We start from the raw sequence: 21,480 nt of genomic DNA on the forward strand, positions 1-21,480 counted from the left end.
ATATATATAATAAAATACAATAAAATTATATAAATAGATAAACAAGCATTTATGCATGATTAAAGTACTGCAGCCATACCGGATTAGGAAAAACTGCCGACCAGAATTGAGTTGCCTTAAAGAATAGGGATGACTTCAATCCCAAACCACCACTTTTCCCATCCCCATCTACTTTCCATCATGTCAGATACTCTCGCAGAAAAGAGATTCTCTCGCAAATCCCATCGCAAGTCCCGTCATGGCTGCGGGAACTGCAAGCGCCGTCGGGTCAAGGTAAGGGTCCAGTCTAGAACTCCGCGTTGGCGATCAAGAATCTGAGCAGCTGCAGTGCGACGAGGCCAAACCGTGCTTGAATTGCGTCCGACACTCGATTGACTGCGACTTTTTGGATCCCAAAGCGTCCAGCGAGACTTCTCAAAAGCGATCCGGTCGGACGTCCAGGCCAACGTTTCGCTTTGTGCATTCCACCCGTTCCAAGACTCTATCACAGTCGCCATCGGCAACTTCACTTCCTGACTCCAGTCCGATTCCAAATGTTCCAAGTATCCCAGCTCAGGATGATCGTCCATTATCTTACGACGACTTTCAGCTTCTCCACCATTACCTGACCTCACCACAGTGCACCTTTGGCGATAAAGAAAGCCACGACTTTTGGAAAGTCACCATCCCCGAAATCGGGTTCAAGTTCCACTTTGTTCTGCATTTCCTCCTGGCCTTATCAGCGCTCCACCTGAGCCGTGAACAACCGTCTCTCCAGCGCAAATATGTTCTCCAAGCAGAAGAGCACTACTTAATCGCCCTGTCACGGGTAACCTCCCTACTCTCTCACATGGACGCCGAAAACTGTCAAGCACTCTACGTCTCCGCCATGCTTATTTGCTTTCATCATTTCGCCAAAGGACCCCAGCAAGGAGACTACATGATCTTCGCCGACCATGGCCAGGCAGAATGGCTAGGTCTACTTCGGGGCGTTAGGACGATCATCTCCACGATGCGCGATGAGTTTGCATCGAATATCCCACATGGGCCGCCACGGTCACCATCCCAGCACCAGCAACTGTTCGATCATAAACCGGATCAATACGAGGAGCGGTTATCACAACTCCGCCAATTCGTCATAGACCATACAGCAGAAGACCCAGCTTCTGACGTCTGCGTAGAGGCTGTCGATGCCCTGTCTCAAAGCTTTACGTCAATATACGAGAATTCATTCTCAGTAGATGCTTTTTCGCCTTGGGTGTTTGGCTGGCTATATCGCCTATCAGACGAGTTCAACTCTTGTCTACAGCAAAAACAGCCGGTGGCGTTGGTTATATTCGCCCATTTTACAGTCTTATTGAAAGAACTGGAAATTGATCCGCTATGGTTTATGCGTGGCTGGTCTCACCATGTTATGGACGGGATCAATTGCTATCTACACGAGGAAGATAAAGCCTGGATACAATGGCCAATGGAGCAACTTGGGTATTCTGTTACAACTGATACTCGATGAATATACTTATACCCCAATTCTAATTGAAATACAAACATTTTATATCACACATCCTTATTATATCAAAAGAATCACCCTTGATCATCGATTATTTCTGCGCACCTGATCTCCGGCGGTAGCAGGAACCCTCCTTTCACAGTAAACTGTTGTACATTATATGGCTTTCTACCGGTATAGTCATTATGCAGAACAGCACTGGGAACCGGCGTTTCAAAATTCTGGAAACAAACAGCACAAGCCTGATCACCCAACTGTCCCCGGCATAGAACGGAGCCAGACAGATGCTCAATTGAGTCACGATCATCAACTGTTCTCCAAAAAAGAGCAACAGATCCATCACAGCCTTTCCTATTCCAGATATACGCAGTACCCTCCACAATGGCTTTTTGTGTGCCTCTAGAAATGCCATTCCCTTGAAGTTGCTTTGGATTGCCAGTTGCAACATAAAAGCCTGTCACAAACACAGGACCACCATCGAGAGCTTCGTTGTAACTGCCCCATTCCGTAATCGGCGGAACATCAGACCGTCTAATCATCTTCGGAAGCCTATCGTCTGTAACTAGGGACAGATCATGGGCGAAACCGTATGGAAACGAAATGACATGGGATGCGGGGGAGTCATATGTCACAGTGATCTTTCCTATCTGTTATACAAGAAACATCAGACAGTTAGCATTAATCAAACCTGAATTTGTGTGCGTTCATGGCCAATATACCCTCTGATTGCTCCCAGCAATCCAAACATCCTTGCCCAGCGGGGAGTTGCTGAATGTTTTTATCGTTATTCCCATGTACTTCTGTACAGCTTCCTTGGATTTTGCAATCCAATCTGCAAAAAGAAGCCTTGAGTGGCTGTTGGCGGTATATACCTTCATAAATGCATGCGTGGGAACAGTGATACACTGATCACCATTCTTCAATTTGAGCTTTAGACCAAGCGCCGCAGACTTCTCTAATCTGCCTGGCCCAGTGGTAACTGGAGTTCCACTTTGAAGATCATTTGCGCAATGTTCATGATATACAGTATCATATCTTAAACGCAGATTCCCAAACTCAGTTGCTACCCCTGATTCCCAGGACTGTTCCATTTTCTCCCTGCTTTCAAAGAGAATCACAATAAATCCGGAGATAAACACACGCACGGCAACAGAGAGGGGAAACTTCTCCCGCAGGATGGCCATGTCACTCTCGCGTAGAAACCTCCGGGGATTAATCTCTCTCGGTATCGGGTCCTCAATATACCCCGTGTCAAATGACTTATTCGGGGGTGGGCTGTGGAAAATCGGGTGCATGTGGATTTCAAGTCCCCCGGCATGTGTATCCAGCATCGGACTGGATAAGCCACCAACACTCCATATCTCGCGTCCATCTGGAGTCGTTGTAATGTACACTGCTTCGCATATGGATAAAGAACGGTGATGGGTTCTAATCAAGCGGTTGCGAGAATTTATGTCCCCTTTACTCGATTCAAGTGAATCTGTCCCTGCACGCAATTAGTATATCACTTCGAAGCTGCCTGGTAGTCACTCACTGTGAACAGTGTGAATCTCCCGAAGTGAAGACCGGGCTGGAAAGTTGTTCTGACCGATAGACTCGGGGGGTATCTGAGGGTAACTGTTGGAGACTTTTGAACCTTCAGATCCTATTCTATGACAGTTCATTGTGAATGTTAGAGAGATGAACTGGATTATGAGGGTAGCATAGAGAAAACAAGACGGACGTAGAGCTGCAATAATGACATTAACCGTTTACCTATCAGACCTAAATAGGGGTAGCGCTTTGCCTACTAAGTTTATATCTATTCTTTTAGGCAAACGCACCTATATTGGATGGACTTGATATGGCTTTATGCTGGAGCTAGTACATATTTCTTAATCCCGCCAGATATTAACAAGCAGCGAATCAGATTACAATCTGATCCTTCGCCTTAGCATCATTGGTCTAGTGGTAGAATTCATCGTTGCCATCGATGAGGCCCGTGTTCGATTCACGGATGATGCATTCTTTTTTTTTTTGTCTTTTTCTTTTGCTATCTATCTATCTATCACTTATTTTTCAATATTAATTTCTGGTTGATTGATTGGCTTGGTCAATTGAGATGGGTGTGTTGTTTTGCAGATTTTCAGATACCTCTATAGCTTCGATGCTTTTCATCTCAATAAATGCTCAACTTTAGCTTCAACTGAATATTTTTTATGCAGCGAGTATCTCTAATCTAAATCGTCATTACTACAGCTTGATCTATCTTCACAGCCACACTGATCTTGTCGATCATGTCCAGATCGTCAGCGACACGTGGGCCCCTCCAAATCCGTGGGACAGGAATTTAAAGACGTCACCGCAGCCCATCTCCAAATTCCCCAGCCTGCATATTTCACACACCACAGAACACTGTAGATATTCCAACAAATTCACAATGGACTCGCTCAATCTCTATCTTCTTACTTTCAATTGCGCCCGCACGCCAGCCGACGTGGACTTGTTTTCAAAGCATTTCTTCCACGCACTTCCTCACACCGCTGGTTCGCAAGACCTGTCCGTACCGCCCGAGCTGATTGTTCTATGTCTCCAGGAGATCGCGCCTATTTCCTACTCCTTTATTGGGGGGTCGTTCCTCGCGCCTTATTTCGATGTGCTTCGTCAGGTTGTCAGTCAGGCGGTGTCTAAACGCTGGGGCGATGTGCACTATGCTGATGTGGTCGCGGATAATTCTGGCATGACCGGCCTTATGGTCTTTGCCCGGTCGGACGTTACCGATAGAATCTCACGGGTTGATAAGGCGCGTGTTGGAGTTGGTATTCAACAGATGGGTAACAAGGGAGCAGTCGGTGCACGATTGGGTTATCAGACCGACGAAGACGGAGAGACCTTGGACTTGACCTTTGTCGCAGCGCATCTTGCCCCCTTCGAATACGCATTCGAGAAGAGAAATGGCGATTGGCGAGAGATTGTACAGAGATTGGTGTTCTCTCGACAGGCTCGCCAAAGTGTCGACGCTGGAGACGAATCAGAGAGTGCTGCCCTTCTCCAGGATTTGCCGTCGGGCTCTAGTAGCGAAAACCAGGGCATGTTCACCCCCAACAGCTACCTCTTCTTTGCCGGTGATCTCAACTACCGTACCTCAAACACCCTGCCACTCCCTGGGGACCATGCGCGATTCCCGACATTCGATGCCGACCCGAGTAGTGCTGTGCACCATTCACAGCTATTCAAAGATGACCAGCTCAATCGAGAGAAACGCAAGTCCAGATGCTTCCATGGCATGTCTGAAGCACCCATCAATTTCCCACCGACATACAAGTACTCAGCCAAGGCCCGCCGGGCGGCCTGGGACGCAGCACGGAACAACACAGAGTTTCAAGATTGGAAATGGACAGCCACTCGCTGGCCAAGCTGGTGTGATCGTGTGTTATATCTCGACACACCGACATGGATGCAAGACCAGGCGCGGGTCCAAACCCACGGCTATGATGCATTGCCGCTATTTCCGACCTCTGACCATCGTGCAGTAGCACTGTCTGCCTCTGTCCCGCTGAGGCCGATCCGGGTCCCGGACGACGTGGATCCTGCGACAGATGTGCGACTAAGAGCCCCGTTCCCCATCGATCCAGAATGGGAACGTAAACGAGACGTCGCTCGAGGCAAGGAGATCATTGTGGGCTACTTGGCATATCTGGGCTTGACGTGGGAAGGAAACGGTCTCGTGCTGGCGTCGATTATCGGTGTAGTCGGCGCATGGCTTGTGCTTCGATCGCTCCTGGCAATTTGAGTCTGTGTTCACTGTTTCGTTTCAGAAATCGACCAGAATCACCAGATCTCGACGCAAGACATTGCCCCACGGCGATCATATCAAATGATCTCCAAGAAATCTCCGGTGCTGCACGACATCATGACAGACGTACGCTACAAACAGCCCCTGGTTTCAGCATTCTAACATTTGGGCCTTGAGACTCCGGTTGTAATAAAATGGTTTGTCACATGTGCCGAATTAGACGAATACAAGAAATGTGATATACTCGCACGGCTCGTGAAAATGGATTCCATAAACTCTATGACGATGGTGGCTATACAGTGGCTGGCCTTGCATGGCACGAGTCAAGATCCATCGACTATATCACATAGCCCTGTCAGCTTAACTGAAAATTGAATGGTTCTGGAACGGTCTGATGTATTACCAACAAGGAAAGCAAGGCGTCGATCCATGACTCACGTCACCTTCTCTGAGATACGAAACCCGCCAAATCTTATCACCGTTTTACAAGTCCATAGTACAACGTCGTGGTTTATACTTTTGCCCTTTTGCCGAGGAATCAATAGCCTCGGATGATCAAACGGAGACCATATGACAATCATCATTTCCTGCGATGTGTCTTTTTTGCCCAACCGTCAAGCGGAGATAGGTTCCGCTACTGTTTTGAAAGCCAATAGTCCAGGACTGAGTGTGCATACGATCAGTAAGGATTGACAGCGATCTATCGATCCGGATTGACAGCCCCCACTGTCTTAATCTCCCGCCACTGCCAGCTGGTCTGTTAACCGGTGATCCCGAGGAAAATGCAATCCCAAGCCCGAACTCCGAAGGAGTGGAGCAGGGGATACAGAAGTTAGTTACAGCATTATTGATATTAATCTCCTTTTTACTTCTGTGTGATATGGCACGATATGTAGCAATAATTTGCAAACCCTCCCACTAGAAGGCCCCGCCTCGCTTCTCGAAACTCGTTCATTGTCTCTTTGGAATAAGATTGGGCGATCTGGGAATTAGGAATGATCGTCTGTAGATTAAGATAATATATCCCAAGCACTTACGTTGATTAAGAAATAAGAATTAAGGATGGGATTGGAGGCAGGAGGCTTCCCGCTAGAATCGTATAGAAGCAATAAGACGATTGATTAAAATCGCTTCTTCAAACACTGAACACCAACCGAGTAGTCTAGCTGAAGCCAAAAGTACGTGTACAACAGGGGTAGCAAGTAGTAAGTAGCAAATGTACGAAGACGAATTGGGCGATGTGATGGGATTCTTCTGTGCCGTTCACCCGTCTATCATCAATATCGATCGAAATGCCAATGTGATCACCTGGGTGGAGGGAAAAAGTGATGTCAAGTGACCAGCATGCAAACATCCCTTGATGGCCTCACTTTCACCCTCCCCCTCCACCCATCACCCTATCCACACCCGTCCGGCCATCCGAAAGGCAACAGTTACACGAACGACATCATAATCAATCTCGACTCGGAATTAAAGAGTCTTATCCAACAATTAGGCCATGCACGATGATCCATCGCATCCGAACAAGGCACAAGCCAAGCCCAGACCTCTAGAACCGAAAGGCCGGGCTCGAAACTTCGAAACAGGATCTCAGAGGCGAAAAAAGTGAAATTGAAAGGCGAAACGGACCCAGAACGGATTCTATTGAATAATAAACTGGGATGGAGAAACAATAGTATGAAAAATAATCTCTGTGGATCCTGGAATTCCGGAGCGCTGACTTTTTTTTTACGTTGACAGCATCGGCATTTTTATTTTTTATTTTTCTCGCTAATTATTATGACTCGATGATGTCGACAATAAGATGGGTTGTTATTATGGAGTTACTCCTTTTCAAACAAATCAAAATCAAACGGAACAGCGGAATGCAAGAACGGTTTACAGAGTATGGATTACGGGTCAAAGACTGATTGATGATTGATGATGGCGATTTCCGCTTTGCGAAACCCGACGATGCGGATTGGAACCACAGGACCACACACACAAGGCTGTGGAACTTCCAGAAGGCTAGAAGGTTACATCAAAATATTCTCCGAACCAGGGGAAACGAGACTAAGACTAGGAGAGGCAGAAAGGGGAGAAAAGGCAGGAAAATCAGCCCAAGCGAACAAGCCGTCTCTTCGTCTCCCTGAAAGCTAATGGCCATTGATCAGGGGGAAAAGACTGGAGCATGGACCGTTGTCGTCGGTAGATGCGATGAGATGATTTGCTGGAATTGCCATCGAACATTCCATCTTTTTTCTGTGGAAGAGCGTGGTTGCTTCCGCGCATCCGAGATGAGATCCAGACAATGGACACAAACAGTGGCGACTGTCGACAACAGTGGACAGCTGTGCACTGTAGAGTAGGCGTACTGGGTTTCAAAGAACCAATCGTTCAGCAGATTCAGATCAGATCAAAAAACTCCAGGTCGTTAACCCGAAACCATCAACGCAAACATAGGAGACGGACTGTTGGGCGACGGTGGGTCTCCTCCTGACTCCCCTGCGAGGATTCTTCCGATATTCTTCGTCAATTGGCAGCTGCCCAAGAGGCTTAACGGCCGCCGTTCAGAGTCTGACAGGGTCCAAATTTTGTCAGATGGTTGCAAGGTGATGCTCCACGCGGTACTATGTACGACTACAGCATAATGTCAAGGGCCAGGGGTAAACCCATCTCATACTATGACTGCGAGTCATCGATCCATCTGCCAATCTCAATCGGATACCGCCTGTCTAGTGGAATCTAGAATCTGAAATCTGAAATCTGAGCAGTCACTCATCCCATTCCCACCTCGCAATCCCTACCTGGTGACGATTATTGACTTGACTATTGGCGGTGGTCGGGCACTCGGGCAATCCGTGCGGGAACAAACCAGCGCCAGAGTCCAGACTGACGGACTTGACGGTGCCTTTTTTTCCTGCTCGTCTGGCTGTCGTCTTGTCTCCATCCAACATCGGGAAATACGGGCTTGTCGGTCCACTAACGGGGGGGATCCTTTGGCAAGTTTCTGCGATGATGCCCACTGTTGTGTGAGACTGACAGCAGAATAATGAATCCGTTTTCCAGGGGCTCCTTTTTTTTCCTTTTTTTTTCAAATTTTTTTTCTCCCTTCCTTTCTTTTTTTCTTGATTTGATGATTATTTACCCCTAAATAATAATAATCATTATTATTACCATTATACATACAACAGGCTCCATCGGTTGCCCCCATCTCCCCCATCTTGCCCATCACCAGCCAGTCGAGGACAGGCCAGGTCAAATCGCAGCCCGTGGACGTTATGGAACCCCCGAATTTTAATTCTCCTGCCTAACTGGACCGTTTTTTCCTTGTCGTCGTTTTTCTTCACGTCGATATAAATCCCCATTCCCCTGTGGTGGACTCGTTCTCTTTCCACAACTCTCCTTTTTGCCCACTAGCACTAGACATCTTCTTCCCCTGAATTGGGTCTTTGTTGATTTTTATTTTTATTTTTGCCTTCTTTCATTCCTTTGAAGATTTCCGATTCTTCCCCTCCTTTGAAACTATTCATTCATCTATTCAACCCGGCAGTCAATTGTGGCAGTGTCCATCACCGCATCTTTCCTCAACGCTAAAAACATCCCCACGACTGCGCCGAATCCCTGCAAGCGCCTTCACAGCCTCAACTTTGTGCAAAACAACGGCGTCTCGATTCCACGAACTATCGACGTCACCGTTGTGCTTGTGGCTGGACTTTTTTAATTTATTATTTTTTTTTATCTTGAAAAAATTATTCGGTTCGACGTTGGGTTTTTTTTCGCGACCCGATATTATTACTTACTATTACTATTATTATTTGTTTTTTTCTCTCTCCGCGAATCAACCCTAAAACATTCCCTGGACGGGATTAAAAAACAAAAAACAAAAAAAAAAAAAAAGAAAGAAAGAGAGAAAAAAAAAAAATAAAAATAAAAAAGCAAACAGAAACAAAGCAAAGCAAACAAGAAAAGGGTGTCAGAAAAATTCTCAACCCTTTTTTACCTGCTGTCTACTCTGTACTTCGACTTGGATTATTGTCCTTCGATACGACTTCGACAGTCTAGCAGTGCAACGTCTCGTGATTAATTCCTACTACTACCATTACTACTACGACATCATGTACTCTTGCGCCAATTACCCTCGTGGATGCCGTGGTCGCGCCAACATTCAGGGAGGCAAATGTTCCGACTGCGTGGTATGTCTTTCATCGGTTGACGTACGACAACATCAGCTAATCTATTCCAGACATTGAAGCTCCGTCGACCATCGTCTTCGTCTCCCTTTGCGCAGCCTAGAGACTACCGGCGAGCACTACCATCGGAGATCCTGAATGACTCTCCGTACAAAAACATCATCCTCCAATGACGAGACGACGAGATTCCATTCAGACGGTACCAGAAGACATCTCAGATCCTCCACAGGATGAATACAGTGTCCTGTGAGGTTTGGGGCCGGTCCCATGGGATCTTTTGACCGTCTCGCGTTAACTCTTTTTTTATCTTTCCCTTTTCATCATCTATCTTTTCCAGACTTTTGGATGCATCGCTGGGAGTTATAATCATCTACTACTTACTACGAGGGTGGCTTTCGTCTTGATTCACGTTTACTACTATTATTACCAGTCGTTCCACTGGTCTGGATCTTACTCCTGGCTACGGGGAATGACTCAACTTTTCGGATTTCTTTGGGCAGGTGGACACCAAAAAAAAAGTGCGGTTGGACAAACTCTGGGTGGAATAGAGGGAATCGCATGGATATATCGGTATATTGGATCTGCTGCTGGCGAGCAGTGGCGCAGAGGGAAATACTCTAATAGATGGCATGTCTTGACTTTAATTGTTATTTTAATTGTTCTTGTTTTTCTGTCTTAATGATTCGACAATCATCATACCCATCGACTGTCGAATACGGTTGATACTACCACTACCACTACCTCCACTGAGATGACTTCAAGAACTATCATGATACCTAGACCTGAATGTCTCACCGTCTCGGGTAACAGTGAAACAACCCAGCCCTGATTCAGATTTGGCGCTAAAGCCAAGACAGGCTCCACTGTTTGTCTTGGTTCAGGGTTTTTAGATCGAGATGAACTTTTTTGGAAGTCTGGTGTTCTATTCTTGTATATTAAACGATGTCACTTTGGAGTGGATGAGTATTCTGGTAGGTTCTATTCTGTATGCAGTTGGAGTGGTCATGAAGTGTTATCTACAAGTCGTCTAAGTTGGAAGCTATATCTCAGACGTAGTTCATCTAATTCAATATAACGTCGTATCTTGGCATTCACCATCGCGTTGGCTTCATTTATACAAAACTCCCTTCACCCTGACCTTCATCTTGGCGGGAGTATTTAACAGCTCGTCCTCATCATGGATTCTCTCGTCAGCAACCATGAAGACATCCATCTCTATCTGGGCTACTGCCCTGTTGCATCTCGCGGCCTCTGTCTCGGCTGCTGGCGTCACAGGTAAAGCGTTTGGCTTCGCGACAGGCACGACAGGCGGTGGTTCTGCAACGCCAGTTACTCCCACCACCAACGATGAGTAGGTCTTCTGCCTTGATTCGTTCGAGCTATACTCACGCACTGCAGGTTGATCAAATATCTCACTGGCGACGAACCCCGCGTCATCCTCATCGATCGCACTTTCGACTTCACCCTGTCCGAAGGCACAGCTACAGAAACCGGCTGTATCCCAGACAGCAACACCTGCGGCGAACATGGCCAGAATGCTCTCGACGGCCCCAACTGGTGCTCCTCCAGCTACCCCTCGGTGGAAGTAACCTACAACGTAGCCGCGACGGACCCGATCTACGTGGGCAGCAACAAGTCGCTCGTCGGCGTAGGCTCCAAGGGCGTCATCCGCGGCCGGGGTCTCAAACTCACCAGCGTCGAAAACGTCATCATCCAGAACATCCACATCACCGACCTCAACCCGCAGTACATCTGGGGCGGGGACGCGATCACCCTGGGCAACACGGATAAGATCTGGATCGACCACTGCAAGATCTCGCTGGTGGGTCGGCAGATGATCGTCACGGGCTTCGATCCGGCGGGCCATGTCACGATCTCGCATACCGAGTTCGACGGCATCACGGACTGGTCGTCGAGCTGTAATGGCGATCATTACTGGACGATGCTGTTCCTGGGTAAGGAGGATTATATCACGCTTGCGGATAACTATGTGCATGATTGCAGTGGGCGGGCGCCGAAGGTCGGTGGCTCGGGTGCGGTGACGATGCATGCGGTGAATAACTTCTTCTGGAATAATCTGGGCCATGACTTTGATGTCGCCGAGGGGGGCAGTGTGTTGGTTGAGAATAACTCGTTTAATAACGTCACCACGCCGATGACTGAGGCGAGCTCGACGGAGGGCGGGAAGGTGTTTACGGTTGTTTCGGGGGGTGAGAAGTGCGCTTCGTCGCTGGGGAGGAACTGTGGTGCGAATACGCTGGTTGAGTCTGGCGATTGGCCTTCTTTGGGGGATACGAGTATGCTCCAGACGATTGGGGATGCTGGTTCTGTGCCTGCGCTGATCAGTCCGGTTACTGATGTGGCCCACCAGGTTATGGCTAATGCTGGTGTTGGGAAGATCTGATGTATTCTATTATTCTATTTATGCGACTTCTGACTGCAGTATTTGTTTACAAACCCATTGCGCTGTCTGTGTGTGAAGACTCCAATATCGCTCGTCTTCCTTAGTTTGATTTTGATCTTGGTCGTCTTTGTTGGATAACCTCCCCAGAGCTTCGAATATAACCAGTTGATCTCTCATATGCTCATCAACACATGGTCTGGTCTTTGTGCTGGCATCATCCATATTAGGGTCGTATATCTCTTTGATGAATCTGTCCACGGCACACTTGGCCAGTTGTTGTATATTCGACTCGAGTTCAGTCGACTTATTCCGTCCTGTCTTGTCCATTGGAAATGATCCAAGGAGTGCATCTTGACCTATCCTGAACCCGGTGGATGTGTGTCCCACGACCATCACGTACATGTGTGCCTGGGAATATGTTCGTTCGGATGTATGCAGAGTAATTGGGACTTTTTTGTCTTCTGGAAATGAGGATGAAGGGATAGAGGCGAGTTTTTCGCGGAGGGTGCTGGCGGTTTCTGATGCGAGGTATTGTCGGGCTGTTGATGTTTTCTTTGCTGGCTCTTCTCTTGGCTTTCTTTTCTTGTTCTTTTGGCTAGATGAATGTTTAGATGCTGATGTGATATCCAGCGCATCATCCGGTGCAAGAATCGTAACATCAATCTGTGTGATCTCTCCCCGCTCAAACCGTCCCATATCGATAGTCGGAAATACAGCTTCATCTCCATCAGAAGCCAACGGATTCACCACCATCGTCACCATCCCTAACTCCGTCCTCCCCCTCGACCATCCTCTCCTCTTCACCTCCATCTCCAAACCCGGCAATCCCAATCTCACCAGATTAGGGCTCAGCACCTGCGCAATGTAATCATACGACGGCGCAAACGCGACATTCGTCCCACCCGTTAGATTCAATCTAATCTTCTCCCTCCCAGCATGCAGCAGATATGGATACACCGCTTGGAAAATCAAAAACACGGCACCGGCCGTATCAAGGCGGATATTATACTCTGCCTGTAATGGCGATGGCGATACGCTTCTTGATTCAGATGAGGGTGGTGTAAACACCAGCTCCGAGGAGCCCACTTGCGCCCCAGAAACAGTACTCCCCGTGAGGTCGGAGAGAAAGTGAACGGCCGCGAGATGAGACGCTTTCAGACCCTTTTTTCCGTGCCGTTTGTTGCGTATTTGCGTTATGGAGATGGAGGTTTTGGTGATGGAGGAGAGGGCGAGGGCGATGCGGACGAGCTGGCCGCCTCCTTCGAGGGTTTGGCCGTTGAGGTGGATGGCCATGTTTATTCTTTCTGTAGTATAATCGGATAAAAGTGGCTGATTGTAGATAGTTTGTTGGGTTGCCATGTACATTTATGTGAGTTGATGCTAATTATGGTTGATTATGCTGTTGTTGCCTGTTGTTACAGCCACATTCGGAGTGACTCATTTAGAGTCACGATCTACAATGACTGACAGATCGGCTGCTGCTACGAGGAATAAGGTTTAAACAATTGTAGTTAATTTAATACTGGTGTTAATTTACGTTGTTTTAGATATGCAGGTGTATCTGTTGGTATAGTACCTGGACAACGTCGTGGATATATATCTAGTAATATCAGTTAGTTTTGTAGACACACAAGGGACTAAATACTAATCCTTCAACTATGCAATTGATTATTGTAAAATAGCAGACTACTATCTAATAGACATATCCATTGTTGTACCAGTAGACAGGACTTCCAAGGAAACAAGAGCCATCGTAGTTACTCCAATGATATACTCACCCGTGCCTTCCTACTATCAATTCATCCCCATAATCAATCATCCATCCAAACATTTTTCCTCCATACATCCTCACTCACATCTATCCATTCATAGTCCAATATGGTTCCCGCATCGTCACTCAGCCCAATGGATCGTCTCCGGAGAACCAAATCCACTCGCTCCATGCGAAGAAGATCGCAGCCCCCAGAACCGTTCGACCCCGAACTCGCAAAACACCAGGCTACCGCCGCCGCTTCTCGAGCCATGCGTCGCTCCACCGAGAGATCTTCGACAGAATCCAGACGCTCGTATGATCGTCTCGGAGGCCCTGGCAGTCTTGCTGTTCCGCAGAGACGGAGAAATGCGAATAATATCTCCTATAACGAGGACGGCTCGGTTGTCAACACTTCATCTCCCCGTCCGTCAAGCATTGGCTATGGCGACGACCACTCCTCCGCTGCTTTGCCACCCATCAGCGAGTTTGGAGGACTCGACGGTCGAGATTCTTCGTTGCCATCGTCTTATCGCCGGCTTCGAAAGGCTAAGTCGATGTTCTCGACGAGACAGCGTACGCATATTGGTCCGGGTATATCTTCCGACTCATATGGCAGTCCGGCTCTTGATAAAAGCGCTGTTGCGACACCACGTGCGTATGGCACTTTGAGACGCTCCATGTCCTTTCTTCGAGGAAATCAACCTTCGAAAAGTGTTCGACGTGCTGAAAGCCAGGAGGCTATTCAACTAGCACGTAGCCAGTTTCTCCGGAGTCCAAAAAGCCCTGGACAGGAAACGCCGTCTCCTCTCTACAATTCCAAAACCAGAAGGCAGCAAAAGCCGCTTAGAAAGACATTTCGTACCGCCAGCGAGACTGGGTTCGATTTGTCAGGCAGTCCATCCGTGGAAGATCAGCCCCGGAGTGCAGGTCGCCATGGGAAAGCTCGATCGATCTCATCGTCCATCAAGAAAGGAATCAAGCGCGTTTTAGGGCTATCGAGGTCCGTCCAAGAGCAGCCCGAAGCCCAAGAGATGTCTCGGCCTGATCACAGCTATTCCTCGACCGAATCTGGCACCGACGTTGATTATACGCCGGATGGCAGCTATGCTCGGAATTTTGCAGATTTCGCAGATCCTAGTAGGACACACACGATTCGAAATGTTCGAAGTTCTGAAAGCCTTGCCACCTCGCACTCTCGTGTTACGAGCTGGGCTGATTCAACGGCGGCAAATACTATTGCAGGCCGAAGAGCAGGCGAACGCATCCCATTATCGATCATCCAAGAGCATGGAAGCCAGGATGAACAAGCCATTGGCAATTCTACTAGACAAGGCCCACTAAGACCAGATGGATCTGTTGATAGTCAGCGCCTGTACTCCGCATTGATGAAGCACATGCAAAATCCAGATGAAGAAGACTTCTCCATTGGCCATGTCAGAGAGCATCATCCGGTCCCAGAACGTGCATCTTCGCTTTACTCTCACCGGACCCGCCAATCAGTCCGTCATATTCCCAGTAATGACTCTATGGCCTCCCCCGGATCTTTTGCAACCGCTATCGGTGGCACATTGTCGCCTCAGAAACAGTCGCAACGGCTATCCAAGAACATGTGCCATATACAAGAACCTAGGTACTTACAAGACCAAGGGAATGGCAAGCCTGAATATTCCATTCCACATGGATATGCCACCAACTCGCCGTATGCCAAAGACTCGGATGACTCTGGTAGCGTGATTGTTTCCAAATCAGGAGATGTTGCGCCAAACTCTCCGAGCATATATTCACGAACGACAAGTGGCAACTCGCCGATCAAGAAAGCGCAGACAGGGGTTCAAGACGCATTCGATTCGGAAGAGGAGCCTGGAGTGGTCACCATATTCGCAAGCCACAGAACCGCGTATAGCTCTCCAAAAAGAATAGCTCGTTCTTCCTCTACTCGGGTGCCTTCTCGGTCCGGTGCCGAATGGCAGCAGTGGGTGAATACTGAGATGGCGAGATTCGAGACACAGACTCCCCCAAGAGACCATTACAGGGAGAGCGCCCAAATTCACAACGATGACAATGGCCCTTTGTATCTGCCCACGACTGAGGAGATGTCGAATACCAACAACACCTCTATCGCGCCGTTGGATACACCCTTGGGCTCCAATCAGACCAATGAGTTCTCAAACGGCAAAGCCCCAGTGCAGAACAACTTCTCCCGGCCATTCAGTCGGTCTTCTAGTGTGCGTACCATACAGCCACCACAGAAGGAAAATAGAGGGAATTCAATTCCTTCGTCCGGACCAGTATACCTGTCTGGTGGTGTCAGAAGACCTGATTCTCAGAATATCTCCACGTCCAGCCCAGCTGACGACAGTTTTTCGTTATCACCTATGCAGTCGAGACCCAGCAATATAGTCCGGGCTCCCGAATCTCCCACACCAAAGAGAGAATTTGGAGATACCCAGCAGAGAAAGATGGCCGACGGACAGTACCGGCGTTATTCAACCAGGCGTCGTCCTATGTCAGATGCAAGAGCTGCTCAATTCCGATCCATGCGTGGCCGTCGAGATAACAGAAGGCCGACGAACGAAACTATGCGTGCTGGCGAAGAACATATGGATCAGTACAACCGACTCCAGGGCATTCACTCTACCAATTCCAGTAAACGGATGGTGGAGATGTTTCTGGACAGTCGACGCCAGCAGGCAGGCAGCGAAATGTCAGACGAGGTATTCATGTAACAGACAGCAGCGATTCATCGATCGATATCTGTATCAGTCATTCATTCTTTCGTCTTGTTTTGGGTTGGTGTTTTGTTATAGTATATTAGGTACGTAAATGCAGAATATCGAATGTATCCATAAGTGAATCCTCGCATCTAGATGCTTGAAGAGAAACGAAACATGAGGGAATAAAAAGAAAGATGAAGATAGAAAAGAAGGGAAAAAAAACAAAAAAACAAAAAGAAATCTCTCCCTCGGGGAATCGAACCCCGGTCTCCCGCGCTTATCAGGTTAATGACAAGCGGAAATCATGACCACTAGACCAAGGAAGATGAGATAGTCGAGTTACCGCTCGACCACTTGGTGGTGTTGATGTAAGCCTTTACTCAGATTTGGCTTTATATTACTGACCCATTTCGCTTGCATAATTAACCAGCAAGCAGGAATTATCTACAATCGCATTGAGATATAAAGTTGGCATTAAGATTAAACCTCTATAGTTATAGCTCTCTATCAAGCTTGTCCAAATACAACCATCTCTTTATTTCACTTTATTCCACATAATTAGCCGGAAAGCTCCCCTTGACACCCCGGAGTTGACCCTCCCACCAATCGTCAGTACTGTCTGTCTTCTTCAACACGCGGATCCGATCACCCTCTCGGAAAGCCAGGTCTCCAGCACCCTCGCCGGGGAAATCATACATGGCGGTAACGAACAGGGCGGGGCTGAGAGATGCAGGCTTGGACGGGGGAGGCGGTGGTGGTTTCTTCTTGGTGGCTAGCACTGAGCTTAGTTCTTGGGAGACGGCAGAGCTGACGGATGGTTGGCGGCTGCGGCTGAAGTAGTCTGATCGGGAGGCTGAGGCGAGTGATTCCCCTGGTGATGATGCGGTGGGTGTTTGCGGGGAGCTGAAGGTGCTGCCGGCACCGGGGACTGTTAGGTTGGCGGAGGGGGGAGGGATCTGGTTGATTTGAGGCTTCGATGAGAGCACAGGCACTGGCGGGGCAGGGCTTCGGCTTCGGCCGGGCGAAGGGGGTTGGCTCGATGGGTATGCGCTGCTGGGGCGGCGATAACCCGAATGACTGCTCGGTGGGCGGTGGCTGGATTGACTGTAGTTGGATTGAATGCTTGGGCGACGGTAGCTGCTGGACTGGCTGGATGGCCGGCCAACTGAGAGGCTGCTGCTGTTGTTTCCGGCTTGGTATCCGGCGTCCTGGGACTTTTGACGGCTTTTGGAATTGGCAATGCAACCGAAAGTCTCTACGTCCTGCTGTACGGGTATGGCTTTGAATTCCCATTGCTCAATAATATCCTCCATCGGGGGCGCAGGGAGGGGAAACTGCTCTTCCTGGCAGAAATTGGTCACAGCGGTATAGCAATTCGCTAGCATGGTATTCTGGATTTCGACCTGGGCGGCTAGAAATCGGGGGAAGAGCGAGAATACGGCCTCGATGAGAGGAGGGAGGATGCGTCGAAGATGATCATCTGCTGCATTGTAGTCCTGGCCGGGTCAGAATAAAGTATATCATCAATATAATTGGTTCTCGTACCTGGGTGGCTTTTTCAAGCTCAACCTCGGCCTTTGCAAGGGATGCATTATCGCGGTCTGATCGCTTGGGTTTCTTTTGATAATTATCAAAACGGCTTTGGTAGCGCTCAAAGTCCACCTACAAATAGAACAGTATTAGCTGGCTTAGTCTCTCACTACCTGGAGCGTGTGTATATATCAATTTTTACACACCTTTCGGTCATCTCGCTTCTTGATGGTCTTCTTCATAGGAGCCATGTAATCCTTGGCCTGAGTAGCTGGTTGAATTATGCGATCCTCCACGGCATTGAGCTCCTGCATGAGATCCTTTCGCATCTCTTCATATTCGTCCTTCAACTTGCATGTTCTGGCGTAAGTCTCGGCCGGTGTCTCGACAACTGGCGGGCCAGAGTCATCCGAGGCACCGATAATGGGGGCGTATAATATCTCGAATTTCTGGACCATTTGGGATTGATACGTCAAGATCGAGTCCCAGGCATCACGCCAGGCACTGGCGGATTCGATGATCTACGGGGATGTCTCGGTTAGTATCCGCGGGGAACAGGAGGGGATGATATCAGAGTCAGAACGAGTGGGTTTAAAGAACTTACCCTTCCCAAAAGCTCATTTGCTTCTTCAAAATCTCTGAGTAAAACGGCGACCTGACTTTCATCGGCAGACCTTTTCATTAATTTTCCGAAGCGTCTTTGGACCCTTTGCATGTTGGCGGGTTGAGCGATTCGACCGCGAGGCTGTCAAGTTGGATAGAATTGCGGGGAGGGGTGAACCATTGACTGATAAAAAGGAATAGAAAGCAATCTATGACGAAACCGAGACCCAAGCCAACAACCTCAACAGGATGAAGGAAGAACAAGATGCAGAGGTGAGTGGAGGAAAAAGAAAGGGAAGGGGGAGAGAGAGGCGCAAGGGGAGAGAGAAAGAAAAGAAGAGGACACCACGAGGCTATTCTACCTTTGGGATGACGACGCCCACTTTTTTTTCTCCAGTCGAACAGGAGTCATGGATTAATCCCAGGCGGTTTCAGCCTCGTTCGTTTGCTCTTAGTTCTCATTAATTGCATATGAGCCATAATAACGGCCCCCGCCACAAGAGTCAAACCGACACAGAACCACCGACAAGACCCTCCGCTCTATTTTTGGCTGGGAAGGAGTTGTGTAGATCGTTGCATCACCGTCACTGTCGGACAGATACGAGGTCCAGTTTTCCGTGTGAATATCTTCAACTGTTCGTCTATTGATCGAGAGGAGAATTCAAATCAAAGAATCTATCTCAACTGCGACCCGTGGTTGACTGACAGCGGCAGGGCTGGTTCGCCATCGGAACCAACAATCTGTCTGATGCGATCATCATGTCCTGTCGTCCCTGCCAAGGATTGCAGTTGTAATATGCGGTAAAGGAGGGCAAAAGATGGAGAAAGATGGCTCATGCGATGTTGGTGAAGAGGGGCTCGCAGAAGATGGGGATGATCAGTCAAGGCAGCAGTTGATGAAGCAATAGGCAGTAATTATGCTTCCAGCTGCTGATAGGGAAATATCTGATAATTAAATGCAGGAAATAATAGCCAAAGCCGCTGGGATTATATGCAATTAAATGCAATTAAATTAATATCGCTTTCTGTCGGAATTATTGAACGCGTCCAGAACACGGGGTTGTGGCCTCAGGCCCTATAAGGCATACCCGCTTTTCTCGTTCTGCTCCATCTTGAACCCAAGCCATCCTTCTCCATTGCACTGTCCAACGACCAGATGGTACACTTCCAGGGCGTCGCCATCCTCTGGCATCCCCTCCGACCATGTCGACGCCTTCAGCCTCTGCTGCACCGCGTGGCACGCCCGGTTTGACCGTCCCCTCGTCCCAGAACACCGCGCCCGTCATCAAATTCCGATGTCTCTACACCCACGATCTTCGACGAAAAGCAAAACGCTGGCAGGATGGCTACCTCCGATATCACAAATTTAATAAGAGGGCTATGGTTTTTGATACCTCGGGGAATTTCATAGGCGACCTCCATTGGCGGAAGGACGAGGATATTCAAGATGGTGATGAGATGGAACTGGATAAAGGCGTGCTGATCGAGGTTGGCGAATGCATGGGGAGTACAGAGACAGACATCTCGTCCTTGTTCGAAAAGAAGAGATCCAGTCAAGGATCCCCATCACAGCAGAAACCATCACCAGCTGCCCGTCCTTCATCTACCCCAGTACGCTCTGCCATGTCGTCGCAGCCGTCGCGATCTTTGAATGACCTTTTGGGAATCAAACGAACACCCATCGGACGATTGGTCTCGCCTTACGAAGAACGACACTCACAAGTCCAAACTGGGAATAGTCAGCAATCGCCTGGGCCGGCGGCAAAGCGCCAGAAAACCGTTTCTTCAGAAAGACCTCGCGAACAGCGCCCGAACCCGCCCCCGCCATCTCGTGCACAACCTGTTGTCGTTGACCTGGACGGACCTGCTGCCCCAAAACTGCGAAATGGAAATGAGAAAGAGAAAACAATCCCAACGCCATTGGGACCGGAGGAGAGACCCCGCGAAAGGAACTTAAATCCACGACCTGCTGTCATTGAAAGGCCTGCTGTTGGGACAATAGGAAAGGAGAAGGAGCAAACATCAATCCCAAAGCCACCGGAACCTTTAACGAGGCCGAGGATAGATCCACAGCCCAGTCGAGCAACACCGAATGCTCCGACACCATCGAGTGCACCCAAGGAAACAAGGCCCAGGCCAGTCGAGAACACTCGACCTTCCAATAATCTGTCGCGATCGTTTGGGTCTATCAGCACGAATGCAGACCCTCCAGTCAATACCCTTCGAATGTCGACTGATCGACCGCGCAAAAAGTTGATGTACAGCGAATTATTGCGCAGCCAGTCATCGAAATCATCATCAGACGCAGCACCACGGCCACAAAGACCAAGTCCTCAATTAGGGCCAGAGCGAGCTAAATCGCAGTCAGTATGTGCCCAATTATGTCTCTGGATGTTTAGACTAACTGACTCCAGAAGAGTTGAGCGTGAGCACGAGCATGTTGTACCGGATCCTATACCTACCAATATGGATTTTGTGCCATCGGAATCGACACAATTTGTTCTTGACCAACTGACAGATGACCCAATTTCTGAACAACCTGCTCCAGCTCCACAGGCATCATTTCCACCTAACCACAAACTAGAACCGCCAACCACGAATCCCTCGCATCTAGCGCCCAGGAATCGAATATCGAACCCCGAGCCCCGATTGATCAGCAGCCCTTTTATTAAACCGGAGCACATACCGCCCCATCAAACCCAAACTCGGCCTGCACAGCCAGGACCAACACAGCCACCTCCAATTCCAGCAGTGATGAACCTACGCCCTCAAAATCTCACAGCAAGGGCTTCTCATACCAGACTCCAAAAGTCGTATTCAGATCCCACTGCTTTACTCAACGCCACCGGCGTTACGTCGCGACGGGCACCTCCTAAGAGCCCGCTAGGCATGCCCGTCAACAATGGGCCTGAGAAAGGTCCCTGGACTGCAGAAGCATTGGACCTGTTTGATTTTTGGCCACCGGGACGGCCGAAGCCTAGTTGACGCTTCGAGGTTGTCTACCTATGATCTTTCTTAGAATGAGCTGAATAGATGGAAT

At 48.7% G+C, this 21,480-nt stretch overlaps 9 protein-coding genes and 2 non-coding genes across 11 annotated transcripts; 7 read left to right on the forward strand and 4 right to left on the reverse strand.

Annotated features, from left to right (window-relative positions):
* Positions 1-180: 180 nt before the first annotated feature.
* Positions 181-1,492, forward strand: ASPWEDRAFT_100244 (Zn(II)2Cys6 transcription factor domain-containing protein; the record flags this gene model as incomplete). Its single annotated transcript, XM_040827290.1, has 2 exons — positions 181-273; positions 329-1,492. The coding sequence occupies 2 exons, from the start codon at positions 181-183 to the stop codon at positions 1,490-1,492; spliced, it is 1,257 nt and encodes a 418-aa protein (XP_040695190.1).
* Positions 1,493-1,563: 71 nt separating this feature from the next.
* ASPWEDRAFT_23597 (uncharacterized protein) lies at positions 1,564-3,153 on the reverse strand (the record flags this gene model as incomplete). Its single annotated transcript, XM_040832505.1, has 3 exons — positions 1,564-2,136; positions 2,209-2,975; positions 3,024-3,153. 3 exons carry the CDS (start codon positions 3,151-3,153, stop codon positions 1,564-1,566), a joined length of 1,470 nt encoding a protein of 489 aa, XP_040695191.1.
* A 269-nt stretch (positions 3,154-3,422) lies between these two features.
* ASPWEDRAFT_t16 lies at positions 3,423-3,493 on the forward strand. The gene has a single exon. It is a non-coding gene; the product is annotated as a tRNA-Gly (tRNA).
* Positions 3,494-3,908: 415 nt separating this feature from the next.
* Positions 3,909-5,261, forward strand: ASPWEDRAFT_100321 (putative inositol 5-phosphatase; the record flags this gene model as incomplete). The annotated part of the gene is made up of 1 exon (XM_040827297.1): positions 3,909-5,261. The coding sequence occupies one exon, from the start codon at positions 3,909-3,911 to the stop codon at positions 5,259-5,261; it is 1,353 nt and encodes a 450-aa protein (XP_040695192.1).
* Positions 5,262-9,361: 4,100 nt separating this feature from the next.
* On the forward strand, positions 9,362-9,609 carry ASPWEDRAFT_167532 (uncharacterized protein; the record flags this gene model as incomplete). The annotated part of the gene is made up of 2 exons (XM_040830158.1): positions 9,362-9,439; positions 9,490-9,609. The coding sequence occupies 2 exons, from the start codon at positions 9,362-9,364 to the stop codon at positions 9,607-9,609; spliced, it is 198 nt and encodes a 65-aa protein (XP_040695193.1).
* A 766-nt stretch (positions 9,610-10,375) lies between these two features.
* Positions 10,376-11,890, forward strand: ASPWEDRAFT_270838 (polysaccharide lyase family 1 protein). Its single transcript, XM_040832947.1, has 2 exons — positions 10,376-10,787; positions 10,835-11,890. The coding sequence occupies exons 1-2, from the start codon at positions 10,636-10,638 to the stop codon at positions 11,838-11,840; spliced, it is 1,158 nt and encodes a 385-aa protein (XP_040695194.1). The 5' UTR covers positions 10,376-10,635; the 3' UTR covers positions 11,841-11,890.
* Positions 11,859-13,133, reverse strand: ASPWEDRAFT_101081 (putative RNA 3'-terminal phosphate cyclase; the record flags this gene model as incomplete). Its single annotated transcript, XM_040827357.1, has 1 exon — positions 11,859-13,133. The coding sequence occupies one exon, from the start codon at positions 13,131-13,133 to the stop codon at positions 11,859-11,861; it is 1,275 nt and encodes a 424-aa protein (XP_040695195.1).
* A 356-nt stretch (positions 13,134-13,489) lies between these two features.
* ASPWEDRAFT_35084 (uncharacterized protein) lies at positions 13,490-16,591 on the forward strand. Its single transcript, XM_040834147.1, has one exon. The coding sequence runs from the start codon at positions 13,719-13,721 to the stop codon at positions 16,317-16,319; it is 2,601 nt and encodes an 866-aa protein (XP_040695196.1). The 5' UTR covers positions 13,490-13,718; the 3' UTR covers positions 16,320-16,591.
* Positions 16,549-16,633, reverse strand: ASPWEDRAFT_t22. The gene has a single exon. It is a non-coding gene; the product is annotated as a tRNA-Asp (tRNA).
* Positions 16,634-16,706: 73 nt separating this feature from the next.
* ASPWEDRAFT_125450 (uncharacterized protein) lies at positions 16,707-18,936 on the reverse strand. The gene is made up of 4 exons (XM_040829195.1): positions 18,442-18,936; positions 18,044-18,358; positions 17,853-17,969; positions 16,707-17,803 (listed from the first exon to the last, which is right to left on the reverse strand). Exons 1-4 carry the CDS (start codon positions 18,550-18,552, stop codon positions 16,853-16,855), a joined length of 1,494 nt encoding a protein of 497 aa, XP_040695197.1. The 5' UTR covers positions 18,553-18,936; the 3' UTR covers positions 16,707-16,852.
* Positions 18,937-19,643: 707 nt separating this feature from the next.
* ASPWEDRAFT_64759 (uncharacterized protein) lies at positions 19,644-21,425 on the forward strand (the record flags this gene model as incomplete). The annotated part of the gene is made up of 2 exons (XM_040838763.1): positions 19,644-20,803; positions 20,855-21,425. 2 exons carry the CDS (start codon positions 19,644-19,646, stop codon positions 21,423-21,425), a joined length of 1,731 nt encoding a protein of 576 aa, XP_040695198.1.
* Positions 21,426-21,480: the final 55 nt, after the last annotated feature.

The sequence above is a fragment of the Aspergillus wentii genome (assembly GCF_001890725.1).
Source record: "Aspergillus wentii DTO 134E9 unplaced genomic scaffold ASPWEscaffold_1, whole genome shotgun sequence".
NCBI classification, from domain to species: domain Eukaryota; kingdom Fungi; phylum Ascomycota; class Eurotiomycetes; order Eurotiales; family Aspergillaceae; genus Aspergillus; species Aspergillus wentii.

Coding starts and splice junctions, on each gene's coding strand:
- ASPWEDRAFT_35084 (XM_040834147.1), top strand. CDS start 13,719: ATGGTTCCCGCATCGTCACTCAGCCCAATGGATCGTCTCCGGAGAACC.
- ASPWEDRAFT_125450 (XM_040829195.1), bottom strand. CDS start 18,552: ATGCAAAGGGTCCAAAGACGCTTCGGAAAATTAATGAAAAGGTCTGCC. Junction 17,970..18,043: donor AGAAGCGAGATGACCGAAAG/GTGTGTAAAAAT, acceptor TTCTATTTGTAG/GTGGACTTTGAGCGCTACCA. Junction 17,804..17,852: donor AGCTTGAAAAAGCCACCCAG/GTACGAGAACCA, acceptor TGACCCGGCCAG/GACTACAATGCAGCAGATGA.
- ASPWEDRAFT_270838 (XM_040832947.1), top strand. CDS start 10,636: ATGAAGACATCCATCTCTATCTGGGCTACTGCCCTGTTGCATCTCGCG. Junction 10,788..10,834: donor ACTCCCACCACCAACGATGA/GTAGGTCTTCTG, acceptor CACGCACTGCAG/GTTGATCAAATATCTCACTG.